At 37.6% G+C, this 25,956-nt stretch overlaps 1 protein-coding gene across 1 annotated transcript in view; it reads left to right on the top strand.

The window, feature by feature from the left end:
• Nucleotides 1–25,147, top strand: part of GNA13 (G protein subunit alpha 13) — a 31,667-nt gene extending 6,520 nt beyond the window's left edge. Inside the window, exons 3-4 of the mRNA XM_079797204.1 lie at nucleotides 15,220–15,270; nucleotides 19,737–25,147. Coding sequence (XP_079653330.1) covers nucleotides 15,220–15,270; nucleotides 19,737–20,309 — 624 coding nt within the window. The 3' untranslated portion in view covers nucleotides 20,310–25,147. The remainder of the gene's footprint in view (nucleotides 1–15,219; nucleotides 15,271–19,736) is intronic.
• Nucleotides 25,148–25,956: the final 809 nt, after the last annotated feature.

The raw sequence follows: 25,956 nt of genomic DNA, 5'->3' as shown, positions 1-25,956 counted from the left end.
GCACCTGGTGCTCAACTATTAATGATTTTCATACTTTTTGGATGTCTGTGGTGCTTGGCATAGTGTCAGGCACTGGGAAGGCACTTGGCTCATTAAAAATTTTCCTCCAAAGTCATATTCAGTTCCTCCTCTTGCCTACATACAGCCAATCCCCAAGTCCTGTCTTTTCTACCCCTGCAACATCCCTTGCATCCACTCCCTCCTTTCCTCCTTTACATTATTGTCCTAGTACCTCTTGCTTGGACTCCCAGGTAATCTTGGTCATGTACAGCATGGGTTTGCTGAGAAAGTTTTGCTCATTCTCTATTGCCTAAAGAACAGAGTTCAGCCTCTTTATTTGCGTCAAAACTAGCTAGCTTGCCTATGATTCCAACAATATATTCAATATAGCTTATTTGGCCACTGCACATGTCTTATAACCCCTCAATTCCCACATCCCCTGATCATCTGCTTCCACGGCTCTCTTCACAAAGTCCCTCTGTTAGGGTTTCTAATTACTGTGTCTGTTCATTAGGTCCTACCCTTCACTTAGGACAGTGGTAATCAAATTTTAATGTGACTAAATGCACTCCATGGCCCCTTAAATCAGATTCACTGGAATGCTTGCTTAATACAAAGCTAAACAGATTCCGAGACATCATCACAAGGGGATCTGATTCAGGAATCTGGGAGGGGACCCAGAGATCTGTATTTTTAGCAGACAGCCATTGGCAATTTGGATAAATTTGTTCGTGGCCACACTGAAGAGCAGTGCTTAGGATCAAAGCTTTCCCCATGGTCTCGGCTGGAATGCCCCTGCCCTGCTTCTCTGTGGTATGCTTGTGTTCTAACCCTCACATGTGTTCGAGTTATTTGCATTCTTGTTTGGTTCTCCCACTGAAGTGGAGGCTCCTTTGGTATGACTTGTTTGTCTTTTTTCTCTCACTAGCATAAGACCTGACATTTATTTTATTTCCTCATTTTTTAGACATACTGAATTAATAAGGTTATTAAAAAAAAGAAACATCCCACATTAAGTTCCAGGAAATATGAATTATTTTAGTATGCTAATTTGTTAATTTTCCAGGAGATGGGAAGTCCTTGTGTTACAGAATAATTTTTCCTTTTTGCAATGTTCAATGTATATTCTTGAATCTTGTATAGAAAGAGTAAACAGGGGAAATGAGAGGTAAAATTGGCTATTTTAGTTTTAACTAACAATTGATTATTAAACTTACTAATGCAAATTGAAAGGAAAAGAAAACGTGTCGGTTTGTTAAGCCTCTCTGTGGCTTTTTTTGCTTCAGATGAATGACTGCCCTGTTATTAGTTTTTGGGACAAGGGATAGGATAGTGATATCACAGCTTAGGTTTTCAGCAGTCCAGTCGTTTGTTAGTAATAACTTTGGGTGCAAACATGAATGGGTTTTTTTCCCCCGAGTTCTCAAAGGCAAACATTTCCTTTTCTGGTTAGTTTCATTATGGGTAAGCTAAATAGCTTACTGTGGAAAAAGAATTTAATCTGTTGTTATAGCTTAAGGGACCGTTCTTATACACTAGCACACTGAAGATAATACATATATCCTAAGAAGTGGTCTCTGTTGGTACTGGGTTAAATGTTTGTAATGCTCAGTTTTGGCTATGCATTCACTGCAGCCTGCCACTGCACTAAGGAGACACCCTCTCTTATGTGACAATAGTTAGGGAATTTGGTAAGTTAGATGACTAAAGAGATGGGAGTCCAGAGTTGGCTAGGAAATGAAACAACTGGAGGTATGTAGTAAAACTAAGAAAATAACTAGGGATTACTGCCAATTAAACTTTTTTGGACTTTTAATATATAGTTGCTTATTCAGAAATATAAGCAAACTTTGTAGACTTGGGTATATGGACAGGAAAGTGTGTGACACTGGAATACTCTAGAGCTTCCTAATTTCTATATACAATTTAACTTGTCAGCATTAATACAACTTCCTGTAATAACCAGTCTTTCTTTTTTAAAAAATATATTTTTATTGATTTCAGAGAGGAAGGGAGAGAAATAGATAGAAACATCAATGATGCAACAGAATCATTGATCGGCTGCCTCCTGATTGCCCCCTACTGGGGATCAAGCCCGCAACCCGGGCATGTGCCCTTGACTGGAATCGAACCCACTACCCTTCCGCCTGTAGGCTGATGCTCTATCCACTGAGCCAAGCCAGCTAGGGCAACCAGTCTTTTTTTGCAATCCCTAAAACCAAACTGTTTTCTTTGTTATCATGGTACCTTCAGTTAGACGTAATTTTTCTTGCTCAAGTAGTGCAGTTTGTGCTTGACATAGTTACACTTCTCCAAGCTGATGGGGTAGTTTATTCTGTGTAGCAAAGTAACTATTTAATCTCATGTATTAGCTGCTGAAAAGAGCTGAGTGCTAAGTAAGAACTTCAGGCTGGAGTAAAATATTTATTTTTACTGTAGCATGAATTTGAAATACTATAGAGTTAGAGGCATTGGTTTATTCTTTGACACTAATTTGGATTTGCTTTAGAAAATGAATCAATTTCTGCTTTCAGTTGTAAAGTATGACTTTTGTTTCTGTTGGAGAAGGATTTGGTTCATTTTCTTTATGAATAAAAGCAAAACAGGACTTTGACTTCAAGTTGCTAGATACTTATTGTCTACTGATTCTAGGGTTAGAGTTAAATGTAAGATAAGGATTACATAAAACAGAGGTTGTAGAGACTTTAAAATTCAGGTCTCTATGGGTAGGATTTCCTGTTGGTGAATTTGATCAAATGTCAGAGTGGTTACATTTTTTCCCAACCTTGGAAGCCCAGAGCTATAGTACTGTTTACATTAAAAAACAAAAATTTTTTTAGCATGTACTTATACAAAACAACTTTCTGAGATTGTGTGTGAACATGTATGTATGCATACATAAGTATATGTCTTGATGTGTTTTGTTATATTGACATGTTCATGTATATATCTTATATTTTGGGGTGGGGGAGTAGAAACTTGACTAGCTGTGAGATATGTGGGCTCCGGTGCTGAAAGGGGGATTGTAAAATACTTTGCTGGTTTCTGTATTACACTTTTATTGCTAAACAAAGCTAGTGATAACAGTAATTTATGCTGCTCTGAAAATGTTTATTAAACAACTAAGGGATGAAGCAAGGAAATCATTTTGTTAGGTAAACGAGATGTTAGTTTCAGAATTATTTACTAGAGTGTGGACCTAACTCGGGAGAAAGCTTTATGAGCTCACTTTTAAGGAAAGCATAGCATGAGGACCGAAGGACTCCCTGGCTTGAATATTCCCTGTTGACCTTCCTCAAATAGGCAGCAGCCCAAACAAGTTGAGGTATCTAGTCATATTAGCCCAAAACAGGTGCTAATTTCTTTCTCCAGAAAATGAATTTAAGTGCTGATAATTATATCACATTTTAATACTTTATGTTTTATCAGAATGCCTTTGTACTTTTCAGAGTTCTGTCACATACATTATCATTGCAATCCTTAAAAACAAAACACAGAAATAGAAGATGCACACTTCACAGATGAAAAAATTCAGATGCAGAGAGAGGTTCCTTAAAGCTTTGAATCACAGAACCAATAAATAATAGAGTGGACACTGGAACCCAGACTGACTCCTGGCCCACAGCACTAGCCACAACTGTTTTGCACGCACTCCAATGTTATATTCATGGAGCATTCTCTTCTTTTATTCTCAGACTCTCTGACCAACACCCATACGCTTAAATATTACCACTCCTCTCATAAGTTCTTGCACATTATTAAATATATGTAAGGTTTTCTTAAGAATACATAGCATTGTACTGATATTCACCCAGTTGTTTTTATATTCTGAACTTTCATAATACTCTTGTGCCATTCCTTTTTTATTGTATTAACTTAGGTTGTGCTTAAGATATAAATAAACTTAAATGACATTTAATAGTAAATTTATTAACTTAAGAGTGGTACAGTTCTTCTAACCACTATTCATCATGGGAAAGGCCATTTGAATCCTCACTTCCTTGAAAACTAAATGTACTACTAGTCATCCTCAACTGATGTTCCATTAGTGAGCATGGTTTTTATTTTTTGTGAACATGTTTTTCTTTTTAACTTTTATTGATTTTCAGAGAGAGAGGAAGGGAGAGAGAGAAACATTGATCTTGTTGTTCCACTTATTTATGCATTGATTGATTACTTCTTATATGTGCCCTGACCAGAGATCAAACCCACAACCTTGGTATATTGGGAAGACGCTCTAACCAACTTAGCTACCTGGCCAGGACAATGAACATGGTTTTTAATGTATCCTGAAAAAGAAAAGTTTAACGGCAACCAGTTATCTGAAAGGCAGCCATATATTTTTCTAGGAGAGTGTCATTTGGACATTAGTACATATCCAGTATATTATTGCTCTTGGTTTGGAGAAGGGGATATCAGAACACTATTATTATTTTTATGAGCTCCTTTGCAGTGTTACTCAGATAATTGTCACAGTTCTCATACTATTGAGCATTCCCGATTGCAGTTTGTTGCAAACTTTTGTTATAGTTAGAAGCTATATTTTTATGTGCATATTTCTGAAAATTAAATGATTTTTATTTCCTTGCTTGAAAGTACTTCATTTTTTTCTAGCTACATGATACAATTCACTTTTGTCTGTATGGTAAATATATATATTGCAAGATGCCTTTTTTTCTAGAGAATTTGTTCCATCCACATTAGCAGAGCATTATTAGAATGGGTTGATACAGATCAAGGAAATTGTTTTGTTTTGAGACTGGACTAAAGTTGCCATCTTCTGCACTGATAGTAGTTGTTTATCTTAATCTTTCAAATTTAATCTCTCTTCTTTGGGCAAAACGAATTTTAAAATTTAAATCACTTTAATGAGTGTACTTTTTCATCCCCAACTACTCTACAACAGATTCAGAATACTTGAGTAGAATTACTCTTCCTTGATTTATTTTGGTTTTGGTCTCAATCATAAGACATTTGTACTTGGTTTTGCTACATGAAACTTTACTTTGTATCTTCGAAACAAATTAGAAAATAACCATGTTGAAATGTATTGATTTATTTTGCATATTGTAAAACATTTAGAAATGATTTTAATGTGATAGCCTTTAGATTTGATATGGTTTTCTACAATGCCATGAGATAAAGTGGAACTGAATGGCCAGCCAGAAATCATGTCCTGCCTGTGCCACTCACTGTGTGAGCTTGAGCAAGTCCCTCAGCATCTCTGAATTTCTGCAACTGAAAATTGGGGACTATCCAAGGACCTACCGTTATTAATTGTTGTAGGGATTACATGAGATAATCCATGTAAAGGACTGTAGTGCAATGCCTGACATATATTAACCATATTATTAATATTAGCCATATGTACATAAACTATATGTATCCTTTAAAAAATAAAGCACTGTAAGCTTTTATTTGATTCATTCTTTGAATTTGCTTACCAATATAAAAAATTCTGAATTCTAAATAATGCAGAATATGGCTTACATTCTCATTAGACCATGTTGTCTAATAAAGGCAGTACTTCCTAGAGAGATTTGAGGTTTTCATTGCTACATTGGTTCTTGCTGCCTTCTCATGTCACTTTGCTTGATTTTCAATCTAATGTGTAGTCGATTTAGCCAAATCCTTAGCTGCCTGCCCCTTAGTGTGGTGAGATACCTTTGGCATAGGTGCAGGTGCTCTACTGTCTCCCCTCTCCCTCCTTTGTCTCTGTGGCGATCCTACACCCTCACCCACTGTGCTCCTTCCCTTCTGCCATTGCCTGTGCCTATGGTGGACAGAGGCTTTGTGAGCACTCCGCAGGTTAAAGAGGGCATTTGGGTTTCTTTTTCCAAGGTAAAAACAAAAACAAAAACAAAAAAACACCCATCATACCTAATAATAGAGAAACATGTAAATTGACCGTACCTCTGCTACGCCCACAACCAATCAAAATGAGTATGCAAATTAACCCAACAACGGTGGTGGTTAATTTGCATACATTCCTGGGTCCCAGGAACCTCCTTGGCACCCAGGTCACTCCCTGCCGGCCATCGGGCAGAGGCTTTAGGCTTGGGAAGGGGCCGAGCCTGCGATTGGAGGGGCAGGGGTGTCGCCTTCCCAAGCCTAAAGCCTGGGACGGAGGCTTTATGCTTGGGAAGGGGCCGAGACTGCGATCGGAGGTACAGGGGGGTGGGGAACCCCTTCCCAAGCCTAAAGCCTGGGGCGGAGGCTTTAGGCTTGGGAAGGGGCCGAGCCTGGAATTGGAGGGAAGGGGGAAAAAATCAATGGAAACATATCCTCAGGTGAGGATAAAAAGAAAAATAAAGAAAGAAATGTCATATCCTATGAAAGACACATCTTGAAAATGCTTAAAGAAAGTTGTCATTTTTTCATGGTGAAGGGACTGGAGTCGGTGTTGATGAAAATACCTTGGCGGCTATGGTGACTGGCAGTGACTGCAGCAGCAGGGTGATGGGGCTGGCGCCTTCCCTTGATCAGCCCGGTCGCCTCCCGCAAAGGGAGGCCAGACTGCAGCTTAGGTCGGCTCCCAATGGGGAGCGGGCCTAAGCCATCAGTAGGACATCCCCTGAGGGCTCCCAGTATGTGAGAGGGGGCAGGCTGGGCTGAGGGACCCCTCCCCAGTGCACGAATTTCGTGCACCGGGCCCCTAGTATATTTATAAAATACAAAATTATTTTCTTTTTAAGATTTCATGTGCTTTTATGAGATTTTAGGACTTCTGACCATTTTATAGAAAAACCAACTAAAACAGTCTAATAGAGAATTCCTACTTTTTCTCATGGAGCAAAATAAATTTGTTCCCCTAAAGAAAAAATTTTTGTTGACTTTGGCATTTAAAAATGATGTTAGCCAATGAGCAAAACTTTCTTATAACCCCCGCCCCAAATAGTTTTCAGTGTCTTTGGGTTTTTTGCGCTGGAGCAGCTTCATGTATCCTGTTAATAGGACATTTCTCTTTTAACCCTTCTAGGAAGGTTAAAGAAAAAGAGCTGGAATAATGAATAATTGGGGTGAGAGACTTTCACTTTTCTTTTCAGTAACCTGGTACTGGTTTCCTACTCCCTGGGTAATGTTTTTTAAAATCATTTTTCTGTTAAACAGGATGGACTTCCTCAGTAGAAGTTGTATAATTTGTCAACTTAAACTATTAGGTGGTTTTCATTTAGGCTTCATGATGTAAAGAGGTTGTATCCATTTATTGATACTAAGTAAAAGAAAAACTCATGGAAGATACTAACAGTGAGCAAAGGAACTAGGTTTTTGCTAGAGATTCACCCACAAGTTATTATTGCCTGGCCAACTGTGTGCTACACAAGGCCTAATCAATAAGGAGATAGACATGATTATACTTTAGACAAGTTGCTATTCAAATGTAAGATGGTCTCTAAACTCATTTTTATTGATTTTTTTAAAAAACCTAATGAATAATTGAATGCTATATGCTGCAAATACTTTTCGTTTTAGTTGAAATCATTAAAAAGAGTAACATGATTTAGTTTATTGATATTGCAATGCAATATTGCAATGCAAATGATTTGCTATTTTTAACTTACTACTTTGCCATATTTGCAGTAAAACTGTCTATTAGCTACAGCTTCAAAATTGATAGGGTCTTAAAATTATTACCATATAGATGATATACATTTCAATTCTGGACTAGGGCAGAGAGAATTATATTTGCTTAATTTTTTCGTTGACCTTTTAAGTTATGTTATGATTAAATGTTGCAACCAATTAGAAAGTTTTCACCTGTTGTGTAACATTTTGCATATTTGGCCTTAATGTAAGATATCTTTCTTTTGTAAAAGAAGGCTCTTTATTAAAAGAAAAACTTTCATTCTGTAGAAATGCATTATTTGATAGAATATTTATGTTTATCTGATGGTTTCCTACTTATTTATATTTTATACTATATGCAAGTATTAAGGTTTAGAGCATGACTTTGAGTATGTATTTTCATTATGATCATTTGAATTCTTTTCATGTGAAAATTGAAGAGCAAATGTAAAAGTCAGTGAGGGTAAGAGGGCCTTGGGGAGCAAATTTCAAGGGTTCAGTTATTTATTTAACAAGTCTGATAAATCAACTTGTCAACTGGCAGCTTTCAGCAGCCTTTTAGTAGCATGTCCTTGAACACCTAATACTGAGCAGGCATTTGTTTTAGGCTGGGTATTTGCTAGTGAATCAAATGAAAATAATCTCTGATCTCATTCATCTTGTGTTAGTTGGAGGAACTTACATTACAAGCAATCCCACATGTGATAAGTGCTCTGAAGGAAAAGAAAAGGAACCTATGACAAAACAAGAGGATGGTTTGAAGAGATGGACTTTTCAGTTAAGACCCCATGGGTGAGAAAGGGTCAGCCAGGCGAGGAGAGGGAAGAGTTTGACGGGCAGAAAGAGTACCATGTGTGCAGGACCTAAGGTGGGGAAAGCTTGCTAGAGTGTGAAGATTGGAGGGAAGTGAGGAGAGCAGTCAGGCAGTAAAAACTTATCAAAAACCTTTCTGCTGTTCTGGATGCTGAGCAGTTCCAGAGCTAGGTGGTAGCCATTGAGGTGTAGGGACGACAGTAGATTCAAGGTAAAACAAAATCATTGGGGTTCTGACAGATTGGATATGAAGTGAGGGAGAGAGGCATACGTTAAGAGTGACTCTGGCCCTAGCTGGTTTGGCTCAGTGAATAGAGCGTTGGCCTGTGGACTGAAGGGTTCCAGGTTCGATTCCGGTCAAGGGCACATGCCTGGGTTGCGGGCTCGGTCCCCAGTAGGGGGCGTGCAGGAGGCAGCCAATCAATGATTCTCATCATTGATGTTTCTATCTCCCTCTCCCTCTTCTTTCCTCTCTGAAATCAATAAAAATATATATTTTTTAAAAAGAGTGACTCTGGTTTCTGGTTTTCACAACCAAGTGGATAGTGCTTTTTGCTGAAATGAAAAGATTGTAAGAAAAGAATTTGAGAGGGAAGATTAAGACTTTAATTTGGGCATATCAGGTTGAGATCTGTGAGACATGCAGGTGGAATCAAGTAGACAGTTGGCTACATGAGTCTGGAATCCAGAATAGAGCTTTGGGCTAAAAGATGGAAATGTAGGAGTTGTTTGTTTTGGGGTGATATTTAAAATCTTTTGGATGCACACAGTTATTCAGGGAAAGGGTATAAAAAGAAATTAGGGCTCGAGATAGAGTCTTGAGGAACCTTCAACCTTTTGAGAATGTTTATAAGAGGAGATGCTACCAGAAATGGCCAGAAAGATAGGAGAAATCCAGGAACATGTAATGCCATGGAGGCCAGGAAAGGGTTTCAGTGAAGAAAAACATGGTCATTGGTGCCACATGCCACTGAGAGGTCTTGTAAAGTAAAGACTGGCATGTCCATTGATTTTGGCAATGGAGAGGTTTTGCTGACTGTGGCAAGTGACAGACTTGATAAGGATGAAGTCAGGCGGAAGGGCCTGAAGAGGGAAGAGAGGTGAGGAAGTAGAGAAGATTCACTTGAAATGACTGTTCTCATTTCTCTTTGCAGTACTTTCAACCACCTGGCTTAGTAGGTGGGTTTTTTCAAGCCTTTTTAAAATTCAGGAGGACATTGTGTTTATTTTAACCAGTTTCTTTGAATCTCACTCTAAGAAGAGTTATCAGTTGGTAATAATTAATCTGTTAGGCCAGGCAAACACAAGACCTTTTCATTTTGTACTTGATTGTTTTATGATCTTTTTTATATAGTGGGGCAATAATTTGATCAGTTATAAACAGCGCACTCATTCATTGCTTTACTCTTTCAGCAAACATGTATTGAATACATTCCCATAGTATGTTCTGGGCTGAATGGGCAGGCCCTGGCGACTGAAGAACTGCCTGTCTGGCTGTCTTACAAGAGACTCTCAGTCTAATGGGGAGCAGATAGAAAAAGTCAACCAACAGTGTGTGTAAATGAGAATGATAAATGCTGCAGTATTTGTTACTTTTCTGCCAAGAGTATGTAGAATCACTAAGTGTTTACTAACCTAGAAAAGACCTAAGAGAGCATATAGTCCTGTTCACTTCATTTTATACATAAAACATGGGTCCATAGAGGTTAAGGCCACCGGTAGTTTTGGTGACAGAGCCATGATTCAAACTCTGGGCTGTAGGACTCCGTAGCCCATGTCTTATGTTCACAACCAACCATGCTTTCCTGTGTCCCTTCGTAGCACAATTAACCAAATAGTGATTTGGAAAAGGAACTGATTACCAATATAGATTTTGAGCTATTTCCCACTTTCATCAGTATTTAGAAACACTCATAGGTTGCATTGCTTTGCTGTTTGACATGATTGCTGGGCGGACGGAGAAGGGAAGGTGGTTAATACTGGCCAGAGTTGGGATAATTGGTTCAATACCTAACTGGGAATAAAGTGATCTGGGTTTTCCTCTCATCTGCTGTGTAATAAAGGCATAGAATTTATTAATTGATGTTTATTGTTAATGTTACTTAATGTTGATTATTGTGTAATTTTGAGTTGTGGGGATTTCAAGATTCGTTGTAGCACATCATAGAGCAGAACTTTACATCCAGTGTGCATTCACAAGGACTTCTGGGTATTGTGAGTTGCTCTTATAGGCCCTCTATTGGTTATCAGGGGAATTGAAACTATATTTGGGAAGTATGACCTGTGTTGGAAAATTGTATTTTTTGTTTCTTTTTAACAATTGAGATTGTTTCTTTTTTGAAAAAAAAAAAATTACTACTGAAAGGTTCTAGTTCTGGCACAGCTAAATATTTCTTTGTTCGGATTGTATAAGATTGACCCTTTCCAAAAAAGTATTTTAGTTTTGAGGAATTCTCAGAACTCTAAGCTTTTTATTGTTATGTGAAAACTGAAAAGTAGGAAAATGGTTTTGTTTTATTTTTTGAGGGAATTACCTGCTCCAGAATACAAATTAGCTTTTTTTTTTTAATTTAAAATTTAACTTATATGTCCATTGTAGAAAAGCATCCAGTCAGCCACTTATACACCACCCCAAGACATCTTTGTTGATATTTGGTGTATTTCCTTCTGGTATTTCAGTACAACCTTGGTTAACTTTTGAGATAAACTTTTCAGGACTTTCTGTACAGTTTTATATCCTGTTCACTTAGTAGTGCAACATTAGTATTTCCTGCAGGCACTAATTTTCTCAGAACTGGCAAGGCATTCTTAGAAAATGTATGTGATTTTTTTTTGTTTGTTTACATGGAAAATTCTCTCTTGTATGTGTGTGTGTGTGTGTTTATACATACATATATATGTATATATATACACACAGACACACATACATATGTAAGGAACAGAAACTGGTCATACTAAATGGTAGCATGGAATAAATATGGAGTAAATTATCATGTTGTTGCCTAATTAAGCAGTGTTATATATCATGTTAAAGCTAGCCCCTATCTGTAATATTAAACTTCTTTCTTACATTTAAAATTTGTATTTCTTTTTTTGTTGATTTTTAGAGGTAAGGAGAGAGAGGGAGGGAGGGAGGGGGGGAAAAGAGAGAGAGAGAGAGAGAGAGAGAGAGAGAGAGAGAGAGAGAGATTGATTTGTTTCACTTAATGATTCATTCATTCATTCATTGCTTCTTTTGTATATGCCCTGATCAGACATCAAACCTGCAACCTTGCCATGTCAGGATGTCACTCTAACCGACTGAGCTACTTTGCCAGGGCCTGCATTTCATTTTTACTTGATACTTTCTTAAGATAACAAAATTGAATAGCATATAAGTATTAGGTACGCATGCATAAATATAAGATATCCATGTATCCAAAAATGCATTAGACATATAGCTAAGATTTTTTCTCATATCTCTAAGGATGAAGCATTTTAATAAAATAAGAGAATTACTAAACTGCATTGTACATTTTGTGTTATGTGTAAATTAGAATTTGGTAGGACTACAGGAATACTCTTAAAAACTAAATTCTAGCTTTAAATTATTTGGTTGGTAAGTCTAATTGAAAAATTGTATAAAAAGGAATTTATTTATTTGTGAGCAATGGCAAAGAAAGGGCAGTTTATAAAATAAAGTGATAATTTAGTTCTTTCCAAAAATCTCATTTCTAATTTTGTGCACTAGTTTATTTTTATAGCTTATATGCAAGAAAGAATTAAAATTAATTGTCTAAATTAGGTATTCTTTTGGACATTTGATTTAGGCTGTAAATTATCTTAGATTAATCTGGATAGGTATTTAATTTGACGAAAAATATTTTCAAATATTGGGGTGGTTTATGTTGTTGTACCTAACTAATTTTGGCCCTTTTGGAAGTTTTAAGTGATGCACATAGAAAATGCTAGCAAGAAATTAGAAATTCTGCATTTTGTTGTAGTCTACATAATTTTGACCTATCTACAAAGTGAAGGGCAATAGCTTATATTCCTTTGACTATAAGTAAATCCTCTCACTCCATGTGAACCAAACAAATGACATGAGTAGTACTTTAAGTATGCTTTAATGATAAAGATGACACTATCACCCTTATTAAAAACATGCACTGTGCGTCACATCAATACTTTACAATGCTTTTTCCAAATAAAAATGAATAGAGAATGTCATTAAACAAAAAGTAGGCCATCTCAAAGATAAGGAACAATAAAATAGGTCCTTTGTGAAGACCAGGCAAAATGAGAACATCGGGAGGGCAATAAATGAAAGGAGAAGTGAAACCGCCCATGACAGGCTCAGGACCAGAGAGCTTGATGCCTGCCCTGTGTGCAGAGCTAGCCTCTTTATTATGGTTCATTTTGAAGTTAAAATTAAGGGGAGAAAAAAAGACATGGCACTCATTATAGAGGTGGTATATTTCACATGTTTGAAATAGGATGCTTTCAATATCTTTTAATTTTAGAGTCATTTTCAAAGCTATGAACAAACTCTTTAAATATAATCAGGCCTGGTTTTATGTTTATTGTCTTTAAGGAATTAAGTATAATGGTCTAGTCTTAGATTTCAAATAGTGTGGGCAGAGCAATATCATGTTATATTTCATCTTTTCGTGTGAATATGTGAAGAAACAATAGAGAAAGGACAAGTCAGATGGGAAATTGAGCCTTTAATTATCTTTGTTACTAGCCACTTCCTTAGACTGAATGAAGAATCTTGGTTCATTAACCAACTTTTAACCCCACCCTTTTTTCATTTTGTACATTCTATTTGGCATTTGGTTCTTGCTATAATCCTTATATAAGTAAATGTAGATGGAACGTTTATATTACACATAGTCTGTGCACAGAATATTGTACAAAAGGATCCTTATTTAGATGTGGCTTCTAAAAGATATTTGCAGGGCTTTAATTACTACTCTATGTAAATGTGAATTGATTTTTTAAAAAAACACCTATAGGTCACTTTTAAAGGCAGGTTAATAAATTTCCTATTGAGCCCTGACTGGTTTGGCTCAATGGATAGAGCGTCAGCCTGCGTACTGAATGGTCCCAGGTTCAATTCTGGCCAAGGGCACGTGCCTGGGTTTCGGGCTTGATCCCCAGTGGGGGACATGCAGAGGCAGCCAATCAATGATTATCTCTCATCATTGATGTTTCTATCTCTCTCTCCCTCTCCCTTCCTCTCTAAAATCAATAAAATATATTTTAAAAATAAATAAATAAATAAAATAAATTTCCTATTGAATAGATTTCTCTAAACATATGCTTATTGAAGCCTGCTTAATGAATATTCAGAAAACATTTTGACCTGGCTTCCTTTGGGGATTATAAAACTAATGAAAATTAAAGGCATATTATACCTTATTATGGTAATAGATGCAATATAATATGGCAACACAAGTCACAGTTGCAATTAATTTAAGGAGTAAACAGATTTGTAGTTTTCTCTCTTATCTCTTGATTTTTTTTTCTCTTTAAAGTATTTCAAACTTGCAAATAGAAGGACTTACTATGCATGGAACGGATGTAAGCCACTTTAAACCATTAGACTTTGCAGTTTTAGAGCACAAACATCTATCAGTTTACTAGTACTTCAGGAAGTGTTTTCCTATTAAATTATTAAAACACTTCTCTCTTTTCCGACTACATTTTTGTGTAAGGCCAGATTTTCATCATATACTTCAACCAACCTAAAGTAGCGGTTCAAATTCAGAAGCAGATGCGTGTCTCACTGTCTTTTATTAAGACATGTTACAATAGATGAACAGGCGATGGGTTTACCATTGACATGTCAAAATGAATTATTAAGTAAAATATTTGTTAATCTCTTGGTTTTACTTTCTAATATGGTAAATAAATACCAGTAGCTATAAGCCACATGAACAAAGTCTCTTGGAGCTCCTCAAGAATCTTAAGATGTGAAAAGGGATCCTGAGATCAGAAATTATGAGAACTGCTACTTTAATTCCTTGTGACTGAAAGTGTGGTCCCAGAAATCACCTGAACTATGGAAACTACTCCCTCCCCCACCCCATCTCTACTCCAATCAGAACTACAGCATAGCAAGCTCTTCCTGTGATTCTCCCATACATTAAGGAATCCCGGCCTTCAGGATCTTGCGGAAGGGGCTTCCGTCAGGGGAAGTGCCTCAGTAGAAGTCCAACAGGAAAGTGAAAACACAGGGAGATTCCAAGACCCAGAGCCTTCTTTCCTGAAATGGTTTCCTCTGTTCAAGTATTGCCTTTTAGGAACGTCTTCTCACACAGTTTAGATGCTTGGAATTGCCTGGAGGGCCAATTGAAATCTGGGCTCTGAGTGTAGGCTGGTCAGAGGGAAAGCAGACCTATTACAGACAGAGCCTGCAGCATTACTCAAAATCTTCCTTAGCAAGGCGTGTCTCCAGGCACATGCCTGTAACTGGAAGATATTTTATACGGTGTTCTCACCTCATCTCTGGTTTGCTCTTGTTTCTGAAGATAACCACCATTGCTATAAACTTAAGGTAGAAAAATATAGACAAAAAATCCCATTTCAAGTTTAGTTGATATCAAAAGCATACGTGCAATCCAAGCGGATGATCACGTGGGGGTATCATTTATGTAAAGCATTTATGAAATTAACCAGGCTGTGGCACTTTGTGGCAGAGGCAGACATTTTATATGTTTTTAGTGGGGTTAGTGTTCAGTCTGAAACAAACTATGTTTGGATTAAGTGTACAACCAGACAGTTTAATATAAACTGTTGTAACAAAATCTTCCATTTCTAAGCCCTAATAACTGTTTGTTTTCTTCTTGCTTTTAGGGTGAATCTGTAAAATATTTCCTGGATAACTTGGATAAACTTGGAGAACCAGTAAGTTTTTTAACTGAGTGTTCAGTGCCATTTGAAAGCAATAGTCAGGATATTGATGTCAGGAAATTTAGAAAAAGTATGTATCAAGCTATTTGCTTTTTTCTGTTTCCTAGTGGCAGTATTGTGACTGTTCCCACTTCACTTTTTTCTCCCTCTATTCAGATCTCTGCCATTTCCTTGAAGAATTGCCCTATCCACTGCTTTTTGAAAGTAAAACTGTTTAGAGAAAGAAGTTTATGTTTGAAAATGAGATTGCATATTATATGTTCTACTTCACTGTCTTTTTGGGGTTTTTGTAAACAGAAACAGAAAGAGCACAGTGAGTTCATTGATTTTAAAACCTTTCAGAAAACGGTATTTTCCAGCTCGGGACCCCTTTGTGTTGAGTTACAGTGTAGGAGGGCTAGATACTGAAGGCCCAATGAAGGGACTCCACGTTGTAAGAGAATGAGTTTGTGATTTTCCTGCCGTGTACCCCTGAGCCAGCAGCTCTCAGCTGGCTGTGGCTGGCCCTGGCCTGGGCCGCCGCGGGCAGAGCTACACTGTTTGTTCTCTGTGTTGGATTCATGCAGAAGACCCCACCGGGAGAAAGGTTCTGCTGCCTGGAAAATGTTTGGCAGCCACTGCCTTGGAGTCATGTGTTACCTGCTAAGTTTAGTGCGTTCCGTTGTCCTCGTAAAGCTAATTTCTGTTATCAATTTTAATATGATCTCATGGGTTCTTGGAGATATTTAACTTTAAAATATAACTAAAGGAAAGCACAACATGAAACCCATTACAAGTAGGAAAGTAACATACCGATGGATGTAGGACACGTGAAAAAGTGCCCTCTGTTTACTCTAGCAGGATAATTTTTGTATTTTCCTTTCTTTTGTATTTTGTTAAATTGTATTTGTCTGCCCTTAAAACCAGTGTTTTCCTCCTACCTGTTTCTTACACACAGATGTTCCAGAAGTTGGGATCCCCATATTTATCTGTTTTTATTCAGTCCACATCAGTGAAACTTTTTATTAAGTCTTATCTCATTATCACTTTTCCATATGGTCAGATTATAAGCCTTAAAAAAAGTTAAGAGAAGCCTTAGTAGGTAAACTAATTTTTAAGAGTTTTTTTCATGTTTTCCAATCCAGACACTGACCTGCTCTTCTTTTTTTTTTTTACTTTTAAAAAATATATATATATATTTTTTTAAAATTAATTTCAGAGAGGGAGAGATAGAAACATCATTGATAAGAGAGAATCATTAATCGGCTGCCTCCTGCATTATAAGGGAACGATCCTGCAACTCGGGCTTATGCCCTGACCAGGAATTGAACCGTGACCTTCTGGTTCATAGGTGACGCTCAACCACTGAGCCACAGCGGCTGGGCTGACCTGCTCTTCTTAACTTGCCTTTTCACATAGGCCTTCTTTGAGCATACCGTTTAAAGTAGGTCTCCTCTTGTTTTCAGGGTCAGCCCTTGCTTGTTTCAAACCTCCTTGCTCTTATTACTGCAGTTGGTTTACTTAGTTCTGTGCTTATTGGTCTTTTGCTATAGGCCAACTCCAGTAAATTTTGTACTAACTGCTTGGTGTCTTATATTGAGGACAGTTCTGAGGCTACATCTGGAATAAAAAGGAAAAGGTACTATAATCAGTTGGTAGTTGTAAAGGAGGGAAGAGTTGTAAGCCTGGGTGCACTGCACATCGGCCACCCATTCTGTACATGTTAGACAAGTCCCAGGATTGCATTTGCTTCTCCATCTCTGGCTATGGCACCAGGGTCATTGAAGCCCTTCTGTGTGCCCAGCCCCATGATCCTCTGGTAGGTGGAACAGCACCTGGGTCAAGGACATGGGTTCTGCAGCCGGACCACCTGGGTTCCAATCCCAGTGCTATCACAGACTGGCTCTGTATGACCTTGGGCGTTTCTAAACCATAGTTTTTTTTCATCCATGTCATAGGCATAGTAAGAGAACCGACCACATAGGGTGTGGGACAATTACATGAAATAAACCCCCTGTCTCAGGCTGCCATAACAAAATACCACAGACTGGGAGGGCTTACAAAGACATTTATTTCTCACCGTCTGGAGGCTGGAAGTCCAAGATCAAGGTGCTAGCTAAGGAGTGTCATGAAAGCCAGTCAGCAAAATTCAGATCTGATGGAGTATGGGTGGTTCCGAACTCACGATGCAGGAGGGGTCAGTCTAGGGTGGCTTAGAGATGGAACCAAGAGGTGCAAGGCATTCAAGGCAGAGAAACTAGTGAAGAGATGGTGATCCACGCCTGAGATGGAAAAAGTGGGGACAATAAGGAGGAAAGGAAAAACGTAGGAAAGATTCGGAGAAGGAACAAGAGGATTTAATGTGAGATAGGAGATGATAGAGAGGCTTAAAGAATGCAGACATTGTTGGAGGGACAGGAAGTAGAAAGGAAAATTTACTGGTTGGACTTGGAGGAGTTGGTAAGAAAGAAAATGAGTTTTCTTATTAAAGACATTGTTTTTGTGAATAGATTTTCAAGTACAAATGAATGGTGAGCATTTAGAAATGAGACGGCAGAGACTTGAGTGGAAGTTTACCTGCCTGTCACAGCCTTCTTGATTTCCCTCTACAGCAAGTGGCCGTGGTGGTGGCTGGCACACTAGGAACTGTGAGATAGTAACGTAAAGTGTGCCAAACACGACTCTTAAGCACTTCATTCCTTTAACTCATATAGTGCTCACAGCACCCCTAGGAATGTTACTATATTGTACAAATGAGGAAATTGAGACGGAGAGGTTAAGTGACTTGTCCAAGGTCACACAGCTAGTATTAAAGCTGACTTTAGAATTCACATTCCTAATCACTATTACTGCTACACCCTTTAGCATTAAATGACATTGTCCTGTGTTTTATGCTTTGTATGAATTAGCCTTTAGCTTCCTAACTAGAGTGTTAGCTCCTAATTAAGGCAATAATAAATATGTTTTTATATTTTTGGAATTAGAACATTTTTAAGAAAGAACAATTCAGGGCTGGCATGTTTCTGAGGCATCTGGCACACAAGTGCACTGTGAATTGGTACCACCTTCCTAGAAAGCAGTTGGGCATTTAGTGTCCAGGGTTATCAAAATGTTTATAACCTTTGACCTCATAATCTTATTCCCAATTATTTAGATGTTTGCATGAGAATTTTAATTGCTGCACCTCTATTAATTAAAGCAAAAAATTGGAAACAACCTAAATGACCACTAGTAGGAGAATGTTTATGTAAATCATATCACATTAATCCATCGATGTAAAATAGGTATGTGAACAACAGCTAGAAGGAAACCTGGAAATGCCAACACTTTAGAGTCCCAGAGTTACTTAATAAAATGGCTGTTGGTTACAGATACCTGTGAACTGCCTCCTGTTCTTTCTTTACTTCAACACCCTATTTTCAGGAGATAAGTTTACATTCGCAGTATAAGGACACTTTCAAAATCATATGACATATTTGGAAAGACATAAAATGCAGCATTGCAAATAACAATCAGCACTGTTTAAAAACTTGCCTTGATTCTAAAAAAATATGTTGACCTTGATGATGAGAATTTAAGGCTCTTCTGTTCAGTATTGCCAAAAAGCTGTGTCAAAGTTCTGAAAAAATACTAGCCTGAGAAGAGAGAGAGTTATACTGCATAACGAAGGGCACTGGTACGGTAGCCGGTGACTTTTGAGACCAGCAGCTTCCGTCTGCCAGGGTCTGGTAGTTGACTGAGCCTGCTCACAGAGAAGGGCTCATTTGATCTTTGCATAAACTGTCCCTCAGAGGCAGGTAGGCAAGCCATCGTCATCTTCATTTCACAGGCAGAAGTGCTGACAGAGTAAATGACTACTTGTGTCAGTAGCTGAGACAGCTGGAACACAGCTGCACCATACCCTGGAAACAGACCCAGAAAGTGGCCAAGTAAAGTCAGCTAACTAGTTACAGTAGAGGAAGTGTTTTCCGTGTTTGTAGTATAGCAGCGATGATAACATGGAGTGACAGCACAGAGGGTCTTAGTCATTGAGGCGGTAAAGGAATGTTTAGTGTGGATTAGAGAGAGGTAGAACCTAGAAGTGACCCTCCTGAATTGACATTCAGACTTTAGGAGCAGGTGTGTGTATGAGCAGTGAGGTCACGTTGGCTGAAACTACGAGAGGATTATGGTGGGGAGTTATACTGAAGGCAGATTCACAGCAGTTGGTAGGTAAGACCTTACTCAAATTTGAGCAGGAATGAAAAAAATAGGTGCTGTTCATTTGTAATGAATTTTGAACCAGTCATGGTACACTAACATTTTAATATATTTGGCATTGTATAATTGGAATAATAATAGTATTCATGCTTTAGTATTAAGAGGTGTCGACATGTTAAAAAGATAATTTTGTTTGCATATTTATTCGCTAGACACTTAGTAGAACATTAAAAATTCTAATTCTGGATTCCTGAGTATAAAAGCTTTTTTTTTTTTTCCAGGATTATGTTCCATCACAACAAGATATTCTGCTTGCCAGAAGGCCCACCAAAGGCATTCATGAGTACGACTTTGAAATTAAAAATGTTCCTTTTAAAATGGTTGATGTAGGTGGTCAAAGATCAGAAAGAAAACGTTGGTTTGAATGCTTCGACAGTGTGACATCAATACTTTTCCTTGTTTCCTCAAGTGAATTTGACCAGGTGCTTATGGAAGACCGACTGACCAATCGCCTTACAGAATCTCTGAACATTTTTGAAACAATCGTCAATAACCGGGTTTTCAGCAATGTCTCCATAATTCTCTTCTTAAACAAGACAGATTTGCTTGAGGAGAAAGTGCAAATTGTGAGCATCAAAGACTATTTCTTAGAATTTGAAGGGGATCCCCACTGCTTAAGAGACGTCCAAAAATTCCTGGTGGAGTGTTTCCGTAACAAACGCCGGGACCAGCAGCAGAAGCCCTTGTACCACCACTTCACCACTGCTATCAACACGGAAAACATCCGCCTGGTTTTCCGTGACGTGAAGGATACTATTCTTCATGACAACCTCAAGCAGCTTATGCTACAGTGATGTACAAAAGACTTGCTGTTTTAATACCTTTTTGTCTTTTTTATTGTTTTCTGTTTGTTTTGTTTTTTAAAATAGTTTACAGCAGGAATTAGAAAAATCTTGATGCTGTGTTGAAGTTCTTGGAAATCTTAGTCCTTCTTCTGCGGACTTTGGTTTGTGGCTGAAAGCTGCTGAATAACAACACATTGCCAATATCTGCTGGAGTTTAGGCTTTGATCGGTTTTGCTATGGCTTCCATTAGAGTGGAGTTGTAATTTCCTGCCAAACCTCAGTTGAGGTATAGTTCAGGCTTTAACTCCTTCCACTTTTCAAACTGAATTCTCCTGTAGTGCCAAGTATAGCAGGTGTCCTTGAGTATTTGTAGTATGAGGTTAAGAATATTCAGTTCTAAAACAAATAAGATACCTTTTGTCTGCCTGACACATAACTCAACACTCGTGCCTAGCTTTATGGTGACCTATTTTGAAATGGCTGTTGGAAAAAATTTTGATCTTAGGAATGACATTCTATAGACTCACCAGATTTAGCCTTCATGTATTTTTCATTACTTATATGCACAACAGTTGTTTTGTTTTAAAATTTCTGTGGTTCCTAAAGGTAATGTTTTTAGTGTTTTAAAGTTTACATAAGGATTTCTGGTTTGATGCTAATGGAAGTTCACAAATGGTACGGGAGAGCAAAAGGCATCAAGTGCCATATGTAATGTTTTGGTCAAAGTTATGAGTGAAATACAATTTACCCTTTTTATATTTAAATATCATGTAATAAAAGTGCCGGATGTGAAACATTCTGGCCATGGCAGAAACTAAAAATTGCAAGCAACTTGATAACAGAACTTTCTAAATAAACATAACCTTTCCAGATGTTATGTGTTTTACTCTCAGATTTTAAATCCTGTTTCACATGATTTGGGGCCTTACTGTAGGAAACCATTTTGTACCATCACAAACATCTTTCTTTTGCTCTCCTGTCTATTCCCATCAACTCAGAGAGTGGCATTTTGGGGATTTTTTTGTTGTAGTTGTTCATTTGGAGCTTGCAGTATTTTTGTATCAAACTATTCAAGAAGGTATTATTTCAAATTCCTACTCATTCTTGGTATGTCACTAAAAAAGCACAGTATGTGCATGTTTGTTTATGAAATTCCAGCTTTATTGAAGTGCATTTGGAATGTTTTAAGGATATTCCTGAGAACAAGAGATAATTTTTTTAGTTCACACCAAAATCTGATTGCATTTGACCTCCCTCCATTTCTTACCAAATGAAAACATACCCACGCGGTAGCTTTTTGATTCCAGATACACTCACCAGACTCTTCAGAATGGCTGGTTTGCAGTACTGAAAATCCTGGCTTGCAGGGTAAGTGCAGTGTTGGAATTGGATTAGAGAAAAGATGGACAAGGCTGGGGACAGTTTGGAAGTGGCAGCTTTTCTCCTTTTCCTGAAAATTGTGATTAAGATGTGATATCCGTCACTTTACTGTATAGCTGACTGGGTTCTCAGGTATTTTCTTGGCTAGGAAGTTCTTGAAAGATGGGTGAACATTATGAGTCACCCACCGTTAAGACAATGGCTCTTGGTCTGTCTTGCTGTCTAGTATGAGACTAGGGCTTTTCTCTGAGCTAACCAGGGATTGTTCTTGCATACCTGACTTTTCTTGCATTTGCAGTTCGATCCATAGTCACTTCCAGTATTTTCATGCCTTGGTGATAACATGACCTCCAGACCTGTCGCCCACATGATAATGCAAGTGTCCATGCATGTTTAAACATCTAGTGCTTCTTGCCCAAAAGAATACTTTGTTTAAAGTCATCGTTAGACTGGACTATGTGGTGGAGAGTCTGTGTAAATTTAGCTAATGGTTTTATGGAATGGCCAAACCATTCCAGCGAGGGGCTAAAGTGAATTCCCTATGTGAAGGAGACACGTGGCCTGTTTATGTTATATTTAAGATTTGTGACGTGAACCATAAGTATTGCCTGACAAAGCAGAAATCACCAGTTTCCCCATATTGGCTACTACCAAGAAATGTTGAAACACCAAACAGATATGGTATTATTTTGGGCAATTGTGATTTTCTTTCCTGATGTGTGTGATGTCTCAGAGTCAACCTTCTTTTATGGTAAAATCTAGAATACACTTTGAGGCAGTAAATTATATTTATGGCAGGCTTGTTTAGACATTCAGTAGAACTATGAAGTTCAATCTGAATGCCTTAGTCCACTCCTTTTTATATACTGTATTTTTAAACTGGATGAAGGAGTCGTTATACCTATATCATGCAAACCAAATCCTTTTGAAATACCACTATGTGAAGATGGAGGTGACATTTAGTGAACAAAATTAAAAGGGTGCTCATAGTTATGCCAATTCACCCCTAATCTCTAAAAAAGTGATTTAAAGTTCTTTCATGTGTTAGATTTTCTTAGACTTCTTGATTATTTGGAATAAGATGTGCCTAATTTTCTTACATTCTGTTCTTAAATCTGAATGTTTTCTTGTTTAATTTTAAGAAATGCTACAAAATATCCTCATTGACCTTGAAGAACTTTGTAGTATACAAAGTTGCCTTATATTATAAATCAAAGAACACCACAAATTTGGGCCTTGATTTTCATATAGGAAAAAGGTTTTGTCAAATGTTTTCTGAAGATCCAAATAATTCAAGGCGTGCCTCTGCTGCCTAAGTATTATTTTTAATAACCTGAATCATTGCTTTCTGCCAAATACTGTGTTAAGTTTAAATCTTCATTTCAATCTTGTCTGGAAAGGGCACTGGATGGCTGGAGCGCAGCCGCAATCCGAGAAGGCAACGTGAGTGAAAAAGGGTCATTCGTTTTTGCTTTGTTTTCTTTGACGTTTCATTGGCATGTATTTTATGAAGTGAGGAGCCTCTGGTGAATCGCTCTAGTGAGGTTGTTTAGGGAAATCCTTGTTCAGTTGGTGGCAGTGGTTGGCTTACAGTAGAAGGAAGTAAGATGACCTTAGTACCAGAAGTGACTAGAAATATTAATTTAGATTTGACAGAAATCATATGTCCTATAATTTTTTGTAAGAAGGAATAAATAAATCTTAACTTCCAATGTATACCCAAATACTTGTATTTATGCTTTTGATGAAATGTATTTTCAGCATTAATACACATATCCAGTTATGCCTTATTTAGATAAAGAATAAAGTTACCAAGTTAATGTTCTGAAACTCAAATCACTGTTTGAGAAGCCCTCAAATTGGTGCTTTCATTATATAATGATACATTTAGACAAAACCCCAAACCAAGCCATTTGCAACAAGATTCTCTCCATTGCAATTTGTAGCAATGTTATTTCTGTATATGTAATGAGAAGGCAAAATTATCAGTGTTAACTCTTGTTTGGATTCATGGAATCATGCCTGTAAAGTTCAGTTCACTATCTGTAACAAACTCCCTAATAAATCTAGAGAAAGTTACTCTGTTACCTTTTCATTTCTTCTAGTTTTATTTGAGGAATCAGGACAGAAATTTTGCACATGTCTTTTTCAGTTGGAGATCTACTTAGTGCTAAGCCACTTTATCTCCTGTCATATCAACAGGTTAAGTTCCATTAGTCACCGACAATCTGGTCATGTACTGCTTTACTAACAGAACTGACTTATTGTGGGGTTTATTTTTTAAATGATAGGATACAGATTGGCTTTTTGTCCAGTAAACATGAGGAAGGAAGGGATTGTATGAGAGTGGGTGTACATGTGTCTCCATGTCCCAAATAATACATACCCGTTATTTTATGGTACGAGGCTAGGGCTGAAGAAGTTTATGCTAGAAATGGAAGTATCAGACTAAACCCGAGCATTTTAAACAAGTTGGCTTTCATGGCTTTTCCAAGTACCACCACGTTGATATTAGCCTTAGGATGGCAAGTGATTCTTAACATCATATGGAGTGCAGTGTTTGTACCGCTAGCATTCTTATGTCTGTACTTGAATGTATAGTTAGCATTGAAATAAATACGTTCATTCTTATTTCATCCAGGTCTAACCATCTGATTTCAAATGCCAGAGCTTATATGGACCAAAAAAAGCATTAATGATAGGGCATTGTTTTCTGGGTTGATAAGAGGTTTTGAGACATACTCAAATCTGTTGATAATGATCATTTCCAGATGGATCAATGTATGCTGACCCACTATGCATAAATTTTCAATCAGTGAATATCATGATAGAAATAGACTACTTTCCTTGGGTTTGTATTTTTAAAAGCTTATATGTTGCTTGCCATAGTAAGTGATGCATTTGTCCTCATTCACGCCTATTTGATGGTACGGTGGCGGGGGCGGGGGAAATGTTAATTCATGGAAAGTATATGTAAAAATGCAACAAACTAACATTCCCCCTTTTTGTTTTACCTCTTAAAGCAGAAGTAGAAAATGTTTTCACTGGCTTTTCTGTACAGTACTACTATACCGTGGGGAGAGCTCATTTACCACAAGGAGCCTTATCAAAAAGTATATTTTGTAACAACCTCATAATACTGTACCTAACCAAACATGCTCTGTATTAGCTCTGTATAAAAGTACTTGTGGCTTAGGATTTTTTATACATATATCTTTTTATAACTTTCCAGGAACTAAGCACATTATCTGATATTGTAAATTATTTTCTGTCAGTGCTTTAGTTCAGGATTGGCAATAAATTATTTCTAAAAGAGGTCTGAAAGTAACAAGAACAGTTGGATTTTATAAAATGAGTTGCTAGTTATTAAGGCTTTTTACTTTTGTACATATTTTGCAGAATTTTTGCCTCTTGCTTTTAATATTTGCTTTGTAAAGATTACTGACATTTAATAAACATTTATAAACTATTCAATACTATGATGTTATTTAAACTACTTGCTAAATGTAAAATGTGAAGCAGGCATTTATTTAAAATTGGAAGCAAAAGTTTCATCTGGTGACTTTAAAGCACAGAAATCTCTAGTTCGGCGGATCTCCCAATGATACTGTGCCTTAGCATTACTCCGTAAACGTTTCCTTACTAAAGATGGAGGTGTGGACTTCATCCAAGGAAGTTCCCAGGCTCTTACTACGTTTTTTTGTTGTTGTTGTTGTTTAACATATTTTATTGATTTTTTTTTTTTTACAGAGAGGAAGGGAGAGGGATAGAGTTAGAAACATCGATGAGAGAGAAACATCGATCAGCTGCCTCCTGCACACCCCCTACTGGGGATGTGCCTGCAACCAAGGTACATGCCCTTGACCGGAATCGAACCTGGGACCTTTCAGTCCGCAGGCCGACGCTCTATCCGCTGAGCCACACCGGTTAGGGCTCTTACTACGTTTTGATGTGGGAGTTTTCTCTGTGATCCTGTTACAGTTGCTGAAATCGGCAGGATGGTGTTTCTGGGCTCCTAGTTTGTCCACCTGCAGAAGTAGTGCTGTCGTGTCTGTTGTCCTGAAATGGTGTTTTAAAAACAAACACGTTTCCACTCAGTTTTATATTTCAATACGTTTTATTTTACAGAAAAAATGCAAAGATACTAGAACTCCCCTATTCTCCATTCCCTTTATAAGTTTCTCCAAGTATCGCCTGGCATTCTTATAGTACATTGGTCATAATGAATGAACCGACATGGATACTTAATATTAACGAAAGCCCGTTCTTTGTTCAG

This window comes from Cnephaeus nilssonii (assembly GCF_951640355.1).
Source record: "Cnephaeus nilssonii genome assembly, chromosome: 19".
NCBI lineage: Eukaryota > Metazoa > Chordata > Mammalia > Chiroptera > Vespertilionidae > Cnephaeus > Cnephaeus nilssonii.
This window is presented reverse-complemented; position numbering and strand designations above follow the sequence as displayed.